This window comes from Ruditapes philippinarum, unplaced genomic scaffold (assembly GCF_026571515.1).
Source record: "Ruditapes philippinarum isolate M1 unplaced genomic scaffold, ASM2657151v2 ctg4395_1_1_1_1, whole genome shotgun sequence".
Classification (NCBI taxonomy): domain Eukaryota; kingdom Metazoa; phylum Mollusca; class Bivalvia; order Venerida; family Veneridae; genus Ruditapes; species Ruditapes philippinarum.
In genome coordinates this window covers 135,001-149,763 of record NW_026851807.1, presented here as the reverse complement: position 1 = coordinate 149,763, position 14,763 = coordinate 135,001, and the positions used below count along the sequence as shown (strand labels likewise).

Genomic DNA, 14,763 nt, shown 5'->3' with positions numbered 1-14,763 from the left:
AGCTTGTTTGAAACATTTCAATAATAAACAGTTTTAAATACTACATGTATTCGCCATCTAAAAGTAGAAAAGCCGTTTAGATGCATCTCTGAAGATTAATTATGTTGACCTTTAAAGAAACTGAGTGTCATCTTTTAATTAATGTACACGACTTCGGTTCGATATAAAAGTCTGCACTTGACCTCTAAACAAAAATTCTCAACCCAAATCTTGATTTATGGGACATCTTATTATCAGGGTAATAAGCCGAACTTTTAACCGATATTTACTCTACTTTGAGTTCATATTTGACAGAACATTTAAATTAAACTCGCTAAGATTTCAACATTTAAGCGACCACTCTTATTTTAAGCTGAAGACATTTTCTTATCTTTGTTAACAAAGCTTTAATATAAAAAGTCTCAATATGTATGTGCTTTCATTTTAAGTTTAATAGACACTGATTTATATATACATAAAACGCTAAGTAAATGTAATAATGTTGACTTAAGCAAAATGATAGCAGTCGTCAAATTTTCAAACCACATTTTAATTATGATACAATCAAACCACAGGTCTTTAAAAGTTTATCATGATCAAGTTTGTAAAATTAGCAGTAAAATACTTATTTAATACAACCCTTGATATAACAAAAAAGCAGCACGCCGATCACCCTACAAAATAACACTACGTGATGAATTTAACTTGATGTTGTTGTTTTTGTTGTTGTCGTCGTCGTCGTTATTGTTGTTGTTGTGTATTTTTTTATATAAAACAAAAATATTTTATAGCCTTTGTTTAAGGAGGTACTATTTCTGATGTATTGTTGATGTATATACATTAATCAAAATGTACTTTCATCTGAACATAAATACAAGCAAGTTATTTTGAAATACAATGTTCACGGTATAAAATAAGTATAAAACATACATCAAATAACTTCGCGAATCATCGGCATTTACCGCCACTTTCCGTACCCTATGAAGCACAATATGACCATGCAGCCATAAAAAGGAACGATGAGTGACGCTGCTGGCCGAGTTCATCACAGTAATTGTTGGGTTAGCATAGCAATAACTTTGATTGTGTGTACTTATTATTTAATAATACTGGCCAGTAGTGCCTTTCTTTATAATGTCTGCAAACTGGCATGAATAAATGCATAAATTATTACAGTATAAAATCGAATAGGGTCATTTTTGAATTGGTCATTTTTGCACAACTATAAAAATATTTAATGTCAGACGTTCTAAAGAAGTGATTTATAAAAAGGTATATTGTACACTAAAAGATAGAATTTAAATTGAAGTAGGGCGGTAATAAGAACCTGTCAACCTTTAACAATCATATGTATATAAGGATGTGAAATATTTACTTAACAAATAGGAAGCGGATGAGACATATATAACATTTCAAATTCATATAAAGTTAAGTAATGATTTCAGACAGATAATATCCTTGCAAAGATTATACGTGATTTTCTTAAAATGTCAAATTATTTTGCAGCACACCATTAATATGTTTAATGAAAAAAATAGGTTTTGGTAAATAAATGCAACTGAAAAATTAGTTTCTTTGCTATTTACCTATACTCGAAATGATATACTACATTTTAATTTTAGTTTTCAATATATGAAACATATTGTATATGTGTTTGACTACGTGTATAAGTGGGAAAGAGACGCATTCGTAAGTCAGTGAATCACATATCGTAAGAAAGGTTTGTATACAGCATGTACATTTGTATCCACATATTGTTACCAAATTTAATTTTATCCTCATATCGAGTGTAATAGAAACACGTCATACATACAATCGTGAAAGTTCGGTATATTTCGGCACATTCCGTGTTTGAAATGAGCATATAAGCGTCTATATGCCCAGGAGCAAGAAAACCATTTTGCTGACAATGAACTGTCTAGCTCTATGCCCTTGACACCAGTCTTCATCGTTTGTTAGTTTATCACTTATTACGAGCCAGGAGTCAGCTTATTTTTATCGAAGGGAACCAATTTCACAAAAATGGAAGTCCGGTTAGCTCAATATGTAGAGCGGTGGACTATGAATCGTGCGGCCCGGGTTCGATTTCCGGACTGTGGAGGTCACTTTCGTTGTGTTTGATCATAAAGTCCTTTCTACGGTCATTCGCACTGTACCTCTGATATGTACAGAAGTTACAACTTCCTTGCGAAAGTGAAAGGAACTGCTTGTCAGCCTGCACAGGAACAATGCGGTGACTGAACTGTGCTCTGTAGGAGCACATTTGTCTCGGAGCACATTTGTCTTACGTAAGACCGATGCGGTCGCATTTGTCCCACATGAGACAAATGGGACCTCAAATGTCTACCAAAAAAACTCATTTGTGTGACAAATGTGCTCCGATCAAGTTTTTTATGGGACAAGAAAGCACATTTGTCTCATGCGTTTTTAAGGGACAAGAAAGCACATTTGTCTCATGTCATTTTTATGAATTATTTGTCACATATTTCCCCACGACAGAAATTCTTTTTTAGAATTGAGGTTCGCCGTTTTACCTCATGCCAATTGTAATCAACAATTGGTTTGCTTATGCTTTCTTTACGAAAACCTGAAGTGAACTATTAATTATTATATCTCTAATTCAAGAAATTGATTGGCGTACACTGAAACATACTAAATACCGTTCACAATGGTACAATGGTGACAGCGCGATGGCACGATGGTACGTTGATGAAAACGCGATGGAGCGATGGTGAAAACGCAATGGTACGAACGTGAAACAACGATTTTACGATGGTGTAACAACGATTGTACGATGGTGAAAAACAACGAAGGCTCAATGATGAAAACCTGATGGTCATATGGTGTAAGACGATGTTACGATGGTGAAAATACGATGGTACGATATGATGAAACTGCGATTGCATGATGATGAAAACGATATTATTTCCCCCTATCGTGTCATCGTATTATCGTGATTTCACCATCGTGTTTTAATCAGCGTACCATCGTACCATCTCAATTTCACCTTTGTATCATTGGGCATAGCTGTTCAGGGAGACAAAAATGTTACTTATGTCCTAACGGAACACCGTAATCGGTTGATATTGAATGATACAAAATCGTGACTCGTTTCGCATCTCGCCGAAATCTCGCGTCTCGCTTCGCATCTCGTTCGATGACGCGAGACAAGAAATTGATTCCAGGTCATATACCGCTACGTAGTATTCCCTTTATAGTCTACATAAAATCACTTAAAGGCCCATTATGCCTGAGAAATGCTTTTATTTGTATTCCTCAAAAGCTTTTTATTTTTGGTATACTTTTATAGCTCCAAAAAGTTACGCATTGGCTAATTACCTGAAACATTTTTCATCTGCTGCTTTTTTTGCAGTTTGTACAGTTAAAGTGATTTAGAATTTTGTATTGAAGTCAAAATACTACTTTGTTTACATTTTGCTACTTTTATGACTTTATCGCGAATTTGTTTTGTGTTACAAGCATCTAACTTCCTCAGAAATAATTATTTGAATATTAATAAATTCGTACTTGCCCTATCTTAAGACATTTCAGTCTGAAATCTCGTGGTACGGGATACCACATCACATTGTATCTATTCTTGGAAAATGACGATTTGTCATACATATATTTCTGATGAAAGAAAACACGTGTGTAATGGTCTTCTTATTTTCTTCCATAGATCATTTAAGGGCCTCCGTGGCCGAGTGATTTCTAAAAACCACTTGCCCCTAACCGCTGTAGGTTCGACACATACACGGGGCGTCGAACTATTCATGCGAGGATCCAGGTCAGGGCCAAAATGCGGAATACATATCCGCGTGCGCACGTAATAGCTATCGCGTACGCACGTAATAGTATCGCGAGGCCACGTAAAAGCTATCGTGTGCGCACGTAATAAATAAGAAATTGTATGTCCCCTTTATGCCACCGTAGATACTACCTTGTTTTTTGCTTAGATATTTCTAGTGCCATAAATCATTTATAAAACTTTAAGTATTGAAAATAAACGTGTCACAATTAATAACGATAAGAATAGACTTGCTGCATATGTGTTTAGGTTCTGGATGCTACACTTGTAGAAATTTTCATTGTGACATGCAGCACAGGGATATTCTTTAACTTAATATATGACTCCTATGCAGAGGCAGGAAGTCTTTGACTGCCCGGAAGTGACCTTAAAACGGTATTATTAATACAGAAAACACAGAACAATGGCTGGTAGCCGGCATACAGATGGGCATACTTATTACCTTTTAAAAATTTTATGGAAAAATGTGAGACAAATGTGCTTCGAGTGTCCTTTCTTTTGTGTGTCGAACACATTCTGTCTCATTTCCAATTTGTCGCAAATATGAATGTTTACGAACACATCGGTCACACTTCGTGAGACAAATGTGCTCCGAGACAAATGTGCTCCTACAGTGCTCTGGTAAATTCAATATGGCTTACTGTCGTGATCCGGAGTGAAAACTACCAACACCACCAACTCACTTAATAATTATTTGAACAGAAAGTGACACAATTTTGCCGGATTTATTGAGAATCTGCATTTAGCAGGGCTAACGATTTTAGCAAATGTATGAATACTTGATATCAGTTAATTGTACTAAAATAATTATATACCTTAATTCCGATTTAATGCAGATATTTACAGTTTAATAGAGAAAAAACAAATGGTTTACGCATTTTTTATCGTACATATTTTTTTTTTGAATCTTTTTTTTAACATCCTTAAAACTTTAGAGCCTTTCTTTTTTTTGTTTAAAATATGTTTTTTATGACTTGCCTGGGGGGTTTTTTATTTTGTTATTAAAATTAATTGATTTATTAAAAAATTTTTATAATGTCAAAAAAGTAATTTTCGAGCATCATAATGAATTTTTACTGAGTTTTATTTTAGTTGGGCACTTTTTTTATAGGTTTTAAGTTTTAACGTAAACATTATTAAATTACGGGGTTCAATAACGCTTTTCTTTTTGGTCATTTTAAAAATGAAAAAATTAAAAGATTATGGAAAACGGGGCGATTTAATGATCTGAAAAGTTTGTACGACAGTCATGGGTCTTGAACTACATTAAATCTCGGAAAATAAATCCTATCCCTTCATGTAAAAAAACAACTTAATGGGGTCTCTATAAGCCTTAAATTATGAATGTTTTCTTTTCTGTAAAAATGCAAAAATGTGTTTTGTGAGATGCTTAGCAACTGAATAGTGAAATGATTTGTCATAAAGATTGCAAATATTTAAACAAAGTTTTATTTTGACTGTATTACAAAAAAAAATTTCACTGTAACTGTACTAATTTAATTGCAAAAGCAAAATATATCTCAATATTATAACTGAAACATTTTTGGAACTGCTACAGAATGTGTTTGAAAAATAAAACATAGTATCACTGTTAGGCTAAATGGGCCTTTAAGTAAATCATCGTTCATACGTACACGTGCTCACGTTTTCTTATGAAGATAGAATGGTTTTCAAATGTTTAATGATCTATAGACATAAAACTGCGATCAATCACCGGGTATATAGATAAGAGTTTATCAATGTATATTTTATAAAACGAGGATGTGTACACATGATATTAATGATATATTCAATATATCTATATATACATCTAAAAGTAATCGGAAAAGCTGTAAGAATTTCACTCGAAATAAGGAAATTGACAATCTTACTTTTTTCTTCTTTCTTTCACAATGTTCGTTTGATAATGTCACAAGTACATGTATATATGTGTATACCATGGTTACATGTGGCCGTTTATGAGTCATAAATACATAACCGCCATTCCATAAACTTAAAAAAGTTACATTAATGACAAAATATTTTAAATATCTTTCAACTATAAAATGTTAAAATATGCTTGAAACAAAAACGCAACATACCTTAAATAAAAACGTTAAAATTTCCTTGGTTTAAATCAAGCTGTAGTTCATAAACAACAATAAACGCATGGGTTATTTTAAATCATGAAACACTTTTATACCTTGTCAAGCTTTGCACAGCGGATGCAAAACCATGCGCAGTTTAGACTCACACTTTTCAAATAAAGTAAAGTTCACCGAAATTAACGTTGGTGGGGCGTAGATTTAGATCAAAACCGCATATTTCTCATTTTGAAGATAATATGTATGATTTATAATATTTCTTGAGAGCGGCACATCCTACGTTAAAAGTTCGCTATTAGATGACATACAAAATAAATGGTCATATTAAAACAGCGTATAAGGTTAAACTGGATGTTTGTTTATGGTCACATAAGAAAACCCTAATGTGAGATTTCCATGTCTAATTTACGCTAGTTTTGTCCACTTTTGTCACATATTATTAATGTCTTCATTGCATAATGACATGCTTATCAACATACACAAAAATGTACGTTTTTTCTTCTTTCTTTTTCTATATAAATTATTGAATCGAAGAGTGTTTAATCCAGACTTTTACCATCTTGTGTCCACAGGTGGCAGTATCATTGTTTGAAAACCCACCCTATCTGCCCCTAAGATACCAGAAATTATAAAAAAATCAAAATTATGCTTATAACTATAATTTTGATAGTGGACTTTTTTTAAAATTGTATCGATGGTTTTGTATTTGGTATCTTATAGTAAGCCTAAGAGTGTTGAATTTTTTTTTCAGGGTTGTAGCAGGGGTCCGGGGCAGATAGGGGTGGAGAGTCCAATCACTTATACTGCCACCTGTGCTTGATATACACCTGATACTACTGAATACGCGAATACCCGGAATTTGACGATCATGGAACCGTATGGAGTGTTCTTTTCTAATTGAATTAAACCTTGTGAGGTAATATGACTAAATAAGAAGTATGATATGTGGTCTATAGGGATCTGAAAACCAAACATTTTGAACAGCTTTGCCTTTTATCAAGACATACTAGATCCTAGTGTAAATATAAAATAGTGTACTTTTCAACTGTTTTATATAAAACTAAAAACCCTTTCACTGTTAACACAACACACGCGAGACGCCGAAAAGCGGAACTACATTTCCTCATATCGATTTCTTTAATCTGAATCAGTTCAGTTTACAAGTGTGCACTTGACCTAAAATATGTGCGTAATAATATTTTTTCTCTCGTAAATTTACAGCCAAAAAAAGAAAGAAAAACACTTTCAGACTTTCGTGATAACAAACCGGTATGTCGTTCTATATTTACTTAAAAAAATAAGATTTTATTATTTGTTTAAGTAATATAAGTAGGTTCTTAGAGTACGTATTACTGCTATACAACGACTACAAACGTTCTGAAAACGTCAAAGTCGTATTCAAAATTACCTCATTGCACTGCCGTCAGAGAATTGTTAGTTACATGTCACACAATTAAAACCCATGTCACACTAGGGCGGCGTTCTCACGGCGTCCAAAGAAAATTCAGAACGCCGAGGTGAGCGCAGTAAGATCGCAAACATCGCCGTAGCATCGCCGCTGCATCGCAGTGGCATCGCATAGAACGCCGACCGACGGCGCGCATTTTGAGCATGCTCAAAACAAACGCCGTCATTCGGCGTTCTGATAAGAGCGCAGTGGGATCCCAGTAAGGACGCCGTAGCAATTCAGTAGAATCTCCTACAACGCAACAGGTGCGCCGTGAAAGCGCGGAAGGATCGCCGAATGAACGTCCCGGTTAGTCGGAGATTGTGCGGCGTCTGTATCGCGCCTATACTGCGTGTGTACTGCGCTCTCAATGCGATACTACTGCGTTTATCTGAAATTTCAGAATACAGTACAGTAGAATCTCTACTTATAACCACTCCGGAATTAAGATCACCTCTGTTTTAAGACCAATTTTTAAAAGAACGAAATTTTCGGTTATTTATGTTAATGGTAGCATGGTCCACAGTTAAGACCACACCACTTATCTACTTTTAAGACCACCAGTTTCAATTCCAGTTCATTGTTTATATAATAATTTATCTAACCCCACCAATGAAACCACTGATATTCCAGTCAATACCCATTCAGATCACAAGTTTGTTGTTATTAATTTGCTTAATTCTCTAAAGCATGTCACTTGATGAAACAAAGGGTTACTACTGTTATGATTGGAAATTTATATAAAGGTCAGACAATAAACTTCAGAGTTGTTTAATGTTATTTTCTGCAAATCAATTTGTGAAGAATTAATTTCTTACTTTATAGGTGAATAATGTACATGAAACAAGACCTATGAAAATCAATTTTTAACATTTAATACCTTCAGACCTAAGTTCTCATTAGGATTAAATATTATAACATCATTTTATAGTAAATTTGAAGGTTATGATATAATTGTTTAAACATGTTTACACAAAACAATTCAAATATAGTGGTCATGAAATATATATACCTTGATATTTATAGCCATAATTAAGACCATCCACAATTAAGATCACTGTGACTTTGGTCTAGCTCTTTTGGTGGTCTTAATATCCACTGTATGTATAGAACGCGTTTGCAAGTAAATGTCCTTTTAACCATTGATGATGAATTGCAGCAAGCTGGAATATTGCTTGCTTGCATGCAGTTGCAGTAGGTACACAACTATTCAGAATGAGTAATCGCTGGTATATGAAGCACGATATAGGCGCAGTGTGAACGCCTCGAGATCGCCGTGAAAGCGCAGTGGAAGCGCAAAGAACGCAGTAGAAGCGAATTCCGAACGCAGACAATCGCCAATTAAAACGCCGCTAGAACGCATTATAACGCCATGGAAGCTCCGTAGCAACACCATGATTGCCGTGAGGACGCCGTAAAGTCTCCGTGTCATCAAAAATATCAGATTTTTCTTGCGATCTCGCGGCGCTTTGTTAAATTTAACAACGCTGTGCAAACGCAGTAACAGCGCAGTCTAATGTGACAGGGCTATTAGCAACGGCGCTCGAACGAAGATTGTGCGGCCTCTGTATATATCTTATACTTCGTGTGTATGGCGCTTTTACGGAGCTTTAGTTTTTCTAAAACGCTCTTACTGCGACTTTACGACACTGTCAAGGCGACCATTGCGCAGTCAATGCGAATCTACTGCGTTGATCTAAAATTGCAGAATACGGTACAGTAGAATCCCTACTTTAGACCACCCAGGAATTAAGACCAACCCTCTATTTAGACCAATTTTTAAAAGAACGGAATTTTCTGTTCTTTATGTTGATGGCAACATGATCCACAATTAAGACCACCCTACTTATCCACTTTTTGGACCACCAATTTTTGTCTCATTTCATTGTTTTATTTATCTAACCCCACTATTAAGACCACTGTTATTCCAGTTAACACCTATTCAGATAACAAGTTTTTTGTTATTCATCTGCTTGAATTCTCTATAGCATGACACTTGATGAAACAATGTGATTTGAAAATTGTATAAAGGTGAGAAAATAAACTTTAGATTGGTTGTATGTTACTTTCTGCACATGTATTTTATGAAGAATTCATTTCTTAATTAATACGTGAATTATTTACATGAAACAAAACCTTTGAACATTACATATCTTCAGATTAATGCTCTTATTAGGATTAAATATTATAACATCAGTTTATAGTAATATTTGAAGGTTATCTTATAATTGTTTAAATATGTTTATACATAATATTTCAAGCAGAGTGGTAATGAAATAAATATGCCTTGATAATCATATCCATAATTAAGACCACCCGCTATTAAGACCACTTTAGTCCAGTCCCAATGGTGGTTTTAATAGAGGGTTTTCACTGTATAATTATATAGAACGTGTTTGCAAGTAAATGTCCTTTAAACCATGGATGATGAACGGCAGCAAGCTGGAATACTGCTTGCGTGCATGCGGGTGCAGCAGGTACACGACTATTCAGATTGAGTAATCGCTGGTATATAAAGCACGATTTAAGCGCAGTGTGGGCGCAGCGAGAGCGCTGTGTACGCGCTGTGAAAGCGCAGTGGAAGCGCAAAGAACGCAGTAGAAGCGCAGTCCGAACGCAGACAATCGCCAATTGAAACGCCGTAAGAACGCATTGCAACGCCGTGGAAGCTCCGTAGCAACGTCATGATCGCCATGCGAACGCCGTGAAGTCTCCATGTCATCAAAATATCAGATTTTTCTTGCGATCTCGCGGCGCCGTGCAAAAGCGCATTATAGTGTGACAGGGCCTTTATGTGCGTTTATACGGCGACTGTGTGACATCTAATAGTACTTTCATAGTGCGTGCTTGGGATGTTCACATGGTCCCTAAAACGCTTTGATTCAAGGCGTACTGAGTACGTCAATCCTCGGCGTTTGTTTTGTACATGTTCAGGTGAAAAAAAGTCGCCGTGACTCGATATCCTTAAGCAATTATTAGGTCCTCCAGGCGACTCACAGAGCCCACCGTGTCCGCATTGCTCTAAGATTGCCCGTGAACGTAGTAAAGTCACAAATCCGCTGTGACGGATATACTAGTACATTCTGGTCATACCGGACAATATGATTATTAAAATAATTACATGTATTAGAATGTATGAATGTTCAACGTAAAGAGAGTTACTACAAGATTATAAAATGAGTAATTTAAATCTTAGAATGCAAGTTTATTTCTTTTAAGTAGTTGATCAAATGTTTTGCAGGAACTGAGTCAAAAAGTGGATTTACACGATAATATCTATCAGGAACCTGTGCAAGATCATCGCATTTAAGAAGTGCTTGACAATAAAATATCCATTGCAAGCTATGAGCTGTGCAAAAAAAATCATCTCCTGAATATGTAACGAAAGGGTATTCTTTTTGATATTTGAGAAATACTTGATCATGGCAGTTAAGGAGAGATGGAGGGAGAGTGACTGTGATACTTGAAGACATGGATAAACACATGTATGTATTCGTTATCAATTGACTAATTTATGAAAAATGTCACCAAAATTAATTTCGGAAATATATAGACAGGAATATCAGTTTATACCTTATTTCATTTCAGTTTATGGCGTCTTTTCAAATATTTTTATTGCCTTCGCTCTTTGAAGCTTATTTGCATATGAAATTTACAACTAAACAGTTAATACACATTTCTACGTATGGGTATTCATAAATTTTTATTGACCGATTTTGTTTTAGTCATAAATTTTATAGATTTTGTTTTCATAACTCAACAGATAATAAAAGTAATAAGAGCTTGATATAAGCCTGTACCTGTAGAATCTTTCAAATAAAAAGGCTGTAGTCATTAAATGAACACATGACTGGGACACCTGTGAATAAGGTTTTCTGTGTTACGTACGTCGGTACAACCGAACAACATATTCCCCACCGCTGGCATACACAGAAGAGTGGCTGACGATATATTGCCTGAGAGTGAGGGGATGACCCTACAAAGTGGCGGAGACGACGAAAACCTTGTATTCTTATTTATTTATTTATTTATTTATTTATTTTTGCAGTGCACAACTATTCGTTCGGAGTGGCTGATAAGTAACTTAATGTTGTTGAATCCAACAAATTTTTCGGTGTAACGGCCGCGAGGTTTATTTTTCAGTTCTTAAATGAGTATAATAACATAATTGTTTTACACACATTTTGAGATTGAGATGCATTCTGCAGTATTATTACTTTCCCATTTTAAGGCAGTTTTTCTCCATTAATTCACCGATTAAAAAGGATACCTTAGTTTTTACTTGAACCATATGTATATAAAAGAGAAATATAATTAACTTGATGTTTCTGTTATATATAAGAGAAATAAATATATAAGTCTTGCTATATGTCAGTTTCCTGTGATTTATGCATGTTATATTGTTAAAAATAGTGTCTTAGAAATCTTTCATATAATTGTCAATGGTCTATATTAAATGATGTGTTTTATTTAATTTCATAATGTATACATACATGAGACTATAAAAAATGATATATATTATATAAGAGTCTACAAGACATGGAGTTAGAAACCTATCCTCTTTGTCTGACAATCAATAGTCTGGTTCCCAGCTTTTCATAGAAAGTCTTAAGTGTATCCTAAGTCCTAGGTTGAGGACTAACTCAAGACCATTTCAATAAAGAGTTTCAAGAGTTTATTTCAAAATACATTCGGGCAATATCCCCATGCGTACACCACTGTACGTATAACAAATATGCATATAATGCAGTCAAATTGTCAATGTCATTACTTTATAAAACATATATCATCAAGTTTCACAGTATATTTACTTTTTTAGCAATAAGAAAATGTTAACTAAGAATATAATCTACTATCACTTAGTGACACAAGTATCAACACGTCTCGAATTATAGTGATAATACTGGTAATTATATACTTAAGACAGATACCGTCCAACCAATAAGGGTGTAAAACACAAAACAAAACAATACAAAAGTAAATATATATAATACAGCGTTTGGGACAAACTTTTGATTAATTATAAGGAATAATGTTTCGAACATAGAATGCTTAAAGAAAACATTGAATCGTTTCTAATTTCTATTTCATTTTCTGAATGTGTTAATGCGATAAATTTAGGTATATTTAGTATTTTCCAACACTGTATTTTTATACATTTTTTTCGTAATTCAGCATAAGGAGAGCATTCTAAAATGAAGTGAAATTCATCTTCTAAAATAAAACAATTTTTACATTTCCTATCATCAAAAGGTATAGCACTAGGTTTATTCCACCTGCCAGTTTCAATCTCAAGTCTATGTGAAGAAACTCTAAGCCGGGACAGCGCAATTCTAAATTTTTCAATATCAAAAAAATTGAAGTACTTATGAAATTTAAAACAGTTCAGAAGTTAGACATTTTCTTTGAATCGCAATATTGTCTTAATTTTGGTCTTTAAACTTATTTTAGACTGACGACTTTTCATGAAACGCAGCCATGATGGACGCTAGTGTGATTCCTTGTCTATATTATTTGTTTATAACACGAGCAACGAGGCATATGAACTTGCAATATTATAAATGTAACGATATACCACGGTAACGCATATTTCACAGATACATAGCCTGCTTTTATAGAGAAACATATGTGCTATTTCTTTTAAAAATTTGGAAAATATAATTATTGAATAGCTTATAACAGCTAAGGTAAGTTACTCTGTCAGTAAAGATGAAAAGTATTTCTTTAGTTGTCTTTCTTGGGCCATGCCTAAAACGAGTTAATGCTTTGCATGACCAACAAAATGGACTCTTGCGCCGCCATCAATTTTTCAAGCATTTTTACAGTGGCACCCACCTCCAAGTACTGTCTCTTAACCCGAATAGATACAAAAAAAGAGTCTTTCAACCACATGAACTTGTGATGAAGCTTGAACTTTACGCGCGTCATAATACGTGGTTATATCATACACAATGCACCAAGATTTAATAAATGGAATAAGTGACCCTGTAAAGGTAACTCTAGCATGTATAGTTTTGTCTCTCGCAGGAAAGTCATTTGAAATGGACCTGTATATGTTTAAATGTCTATTCAGTTACTGAATACGGTTATTCGATCGAAAAGAAAATTTCAATCTGACTAAAGTTCAGATCTTCTTAGTTCTTTTATGTAAAAGCGGAGCGTTATTGAGAGCTGATTTTAATCAGATTGAGAAAATTTACGTCTGTATGTATGTATGTATGTCTACTTTGATTACAAATATATTTATTTATATTATTTCAAGGTCGTCTAAAGAACCAGACATTACAAGATCTTTGAAAATTATCATTGATTTGCATTGAACGAACGGGTTTTGACTGTGCTCAAGGTAACCGAGTTCACGTACTTACACTCAACTTGTATCTCCGTGTAACGACTAAGTTAAATACATTTGTCAAACGCCATTCAATAATTAATGTGAACATGCGGACAGTCATTTCAGCTAAAACCAGATAAGGAAATGCACAGAATCCACAAATGGCCACCTGGTGAATATCTAAATAAACTGTAGATAACTAAATAATTAAACAAACATTTTAGTACTACATTAAACAAGGCGTTGCATAGAACTATTCAATAAGACGTTTTATAATCTCCACCCTTTGTCAAAGAGATAAATGACTTTACAAGTTTTACTTTGATTTTGATGTCAAAAAGGTGTGATAAGTGAATTAGTAAATTTTCTTCTTTTTTTTATTTCATTTACATATTTTCCCAAACGCGCCTCGGTGTTGTCTTAAGAGCAGCTTTTGGTCCGACTCTAGATACACGACCTAAGTTCGTGAGCGGTTTTGGACTAGTCTCAGAAAGCCGTTCGGACGACGGTCTTGTGGCTTTCGCTGCGAGTTTTTGCTTCTGGGAATGCGCACTCGTAGAATGTTTATGGTGAATGCGTTGCTGTTCATTGTCCTCAAATGGAACGGGAGAATCAGCATCGGCCTCGTTTCCATCAACCAATGGAATTTCGCTTAGGTCATCCGGTGTTGATAAAATAGATGACTCGCGTGAAATATCCCCTTGGGTAGAAGCACTTCCTAAATATGTTCGCATTATCTTGCGCATGCGGTCTGTATTGGTTTTCATTAAAGCCAAATGTTTTTCGAGCTTCAATTTTTCATCGCGTTTCACACTTAGTAAGTTTTCAAGGTCACTCATTTTTTCTTTTGTATCACCGATGAATCGTATAAAACTAGGGCGTACTTCCGCCTCTACAAGCAGGTCCTCTTGATACATTGTTCTTTCAAATTCTAACCGTTTGATTTTCCAGTGATTTTGAGCGACTTCATTGTCCAACTTTTTCAGGTTAGTTTTTAACTCACCGTAAGTTGGCGTTCCTTTCCTACAAGATTTCAATTTGCTTGCGATAGAATACTGTTCAGTTTTGGATTTTTGGTATTCTCCCGCAGCAATTGTCATCAAAGAGTCAA

At 34.6% G+C, this 14,763-nt stretch overlaps 1 protein-coding gene across 2 annotated transcripts in view; it reads right to left on the bottom strand.

Annotated features, from left to right (window-relative positions):
• Positions 1–11,976: 11,976 nt before the first annotated feature.
• The window catches only part of LOC132740255 (uncharacterized), a 10,157-nt gene continuing 7,370 nt past the window's right edge, over positions 11,977–14,763 (bottom strand). For both annotated transcript variants that reach the window (XM_060728121.1, XM_060728127.1), the window contains exon 2: positions 11,977–14,763. This exon is cut by the window's right edge and continues 1,093 nt beyond it. In XM_060728121.1, coding sequence (XP_060584104.1) covers positions 14,039–14,763 — 725 coding nt within the window. In that variant the 3' untranslated portion in view covers positions 11,977–14,038.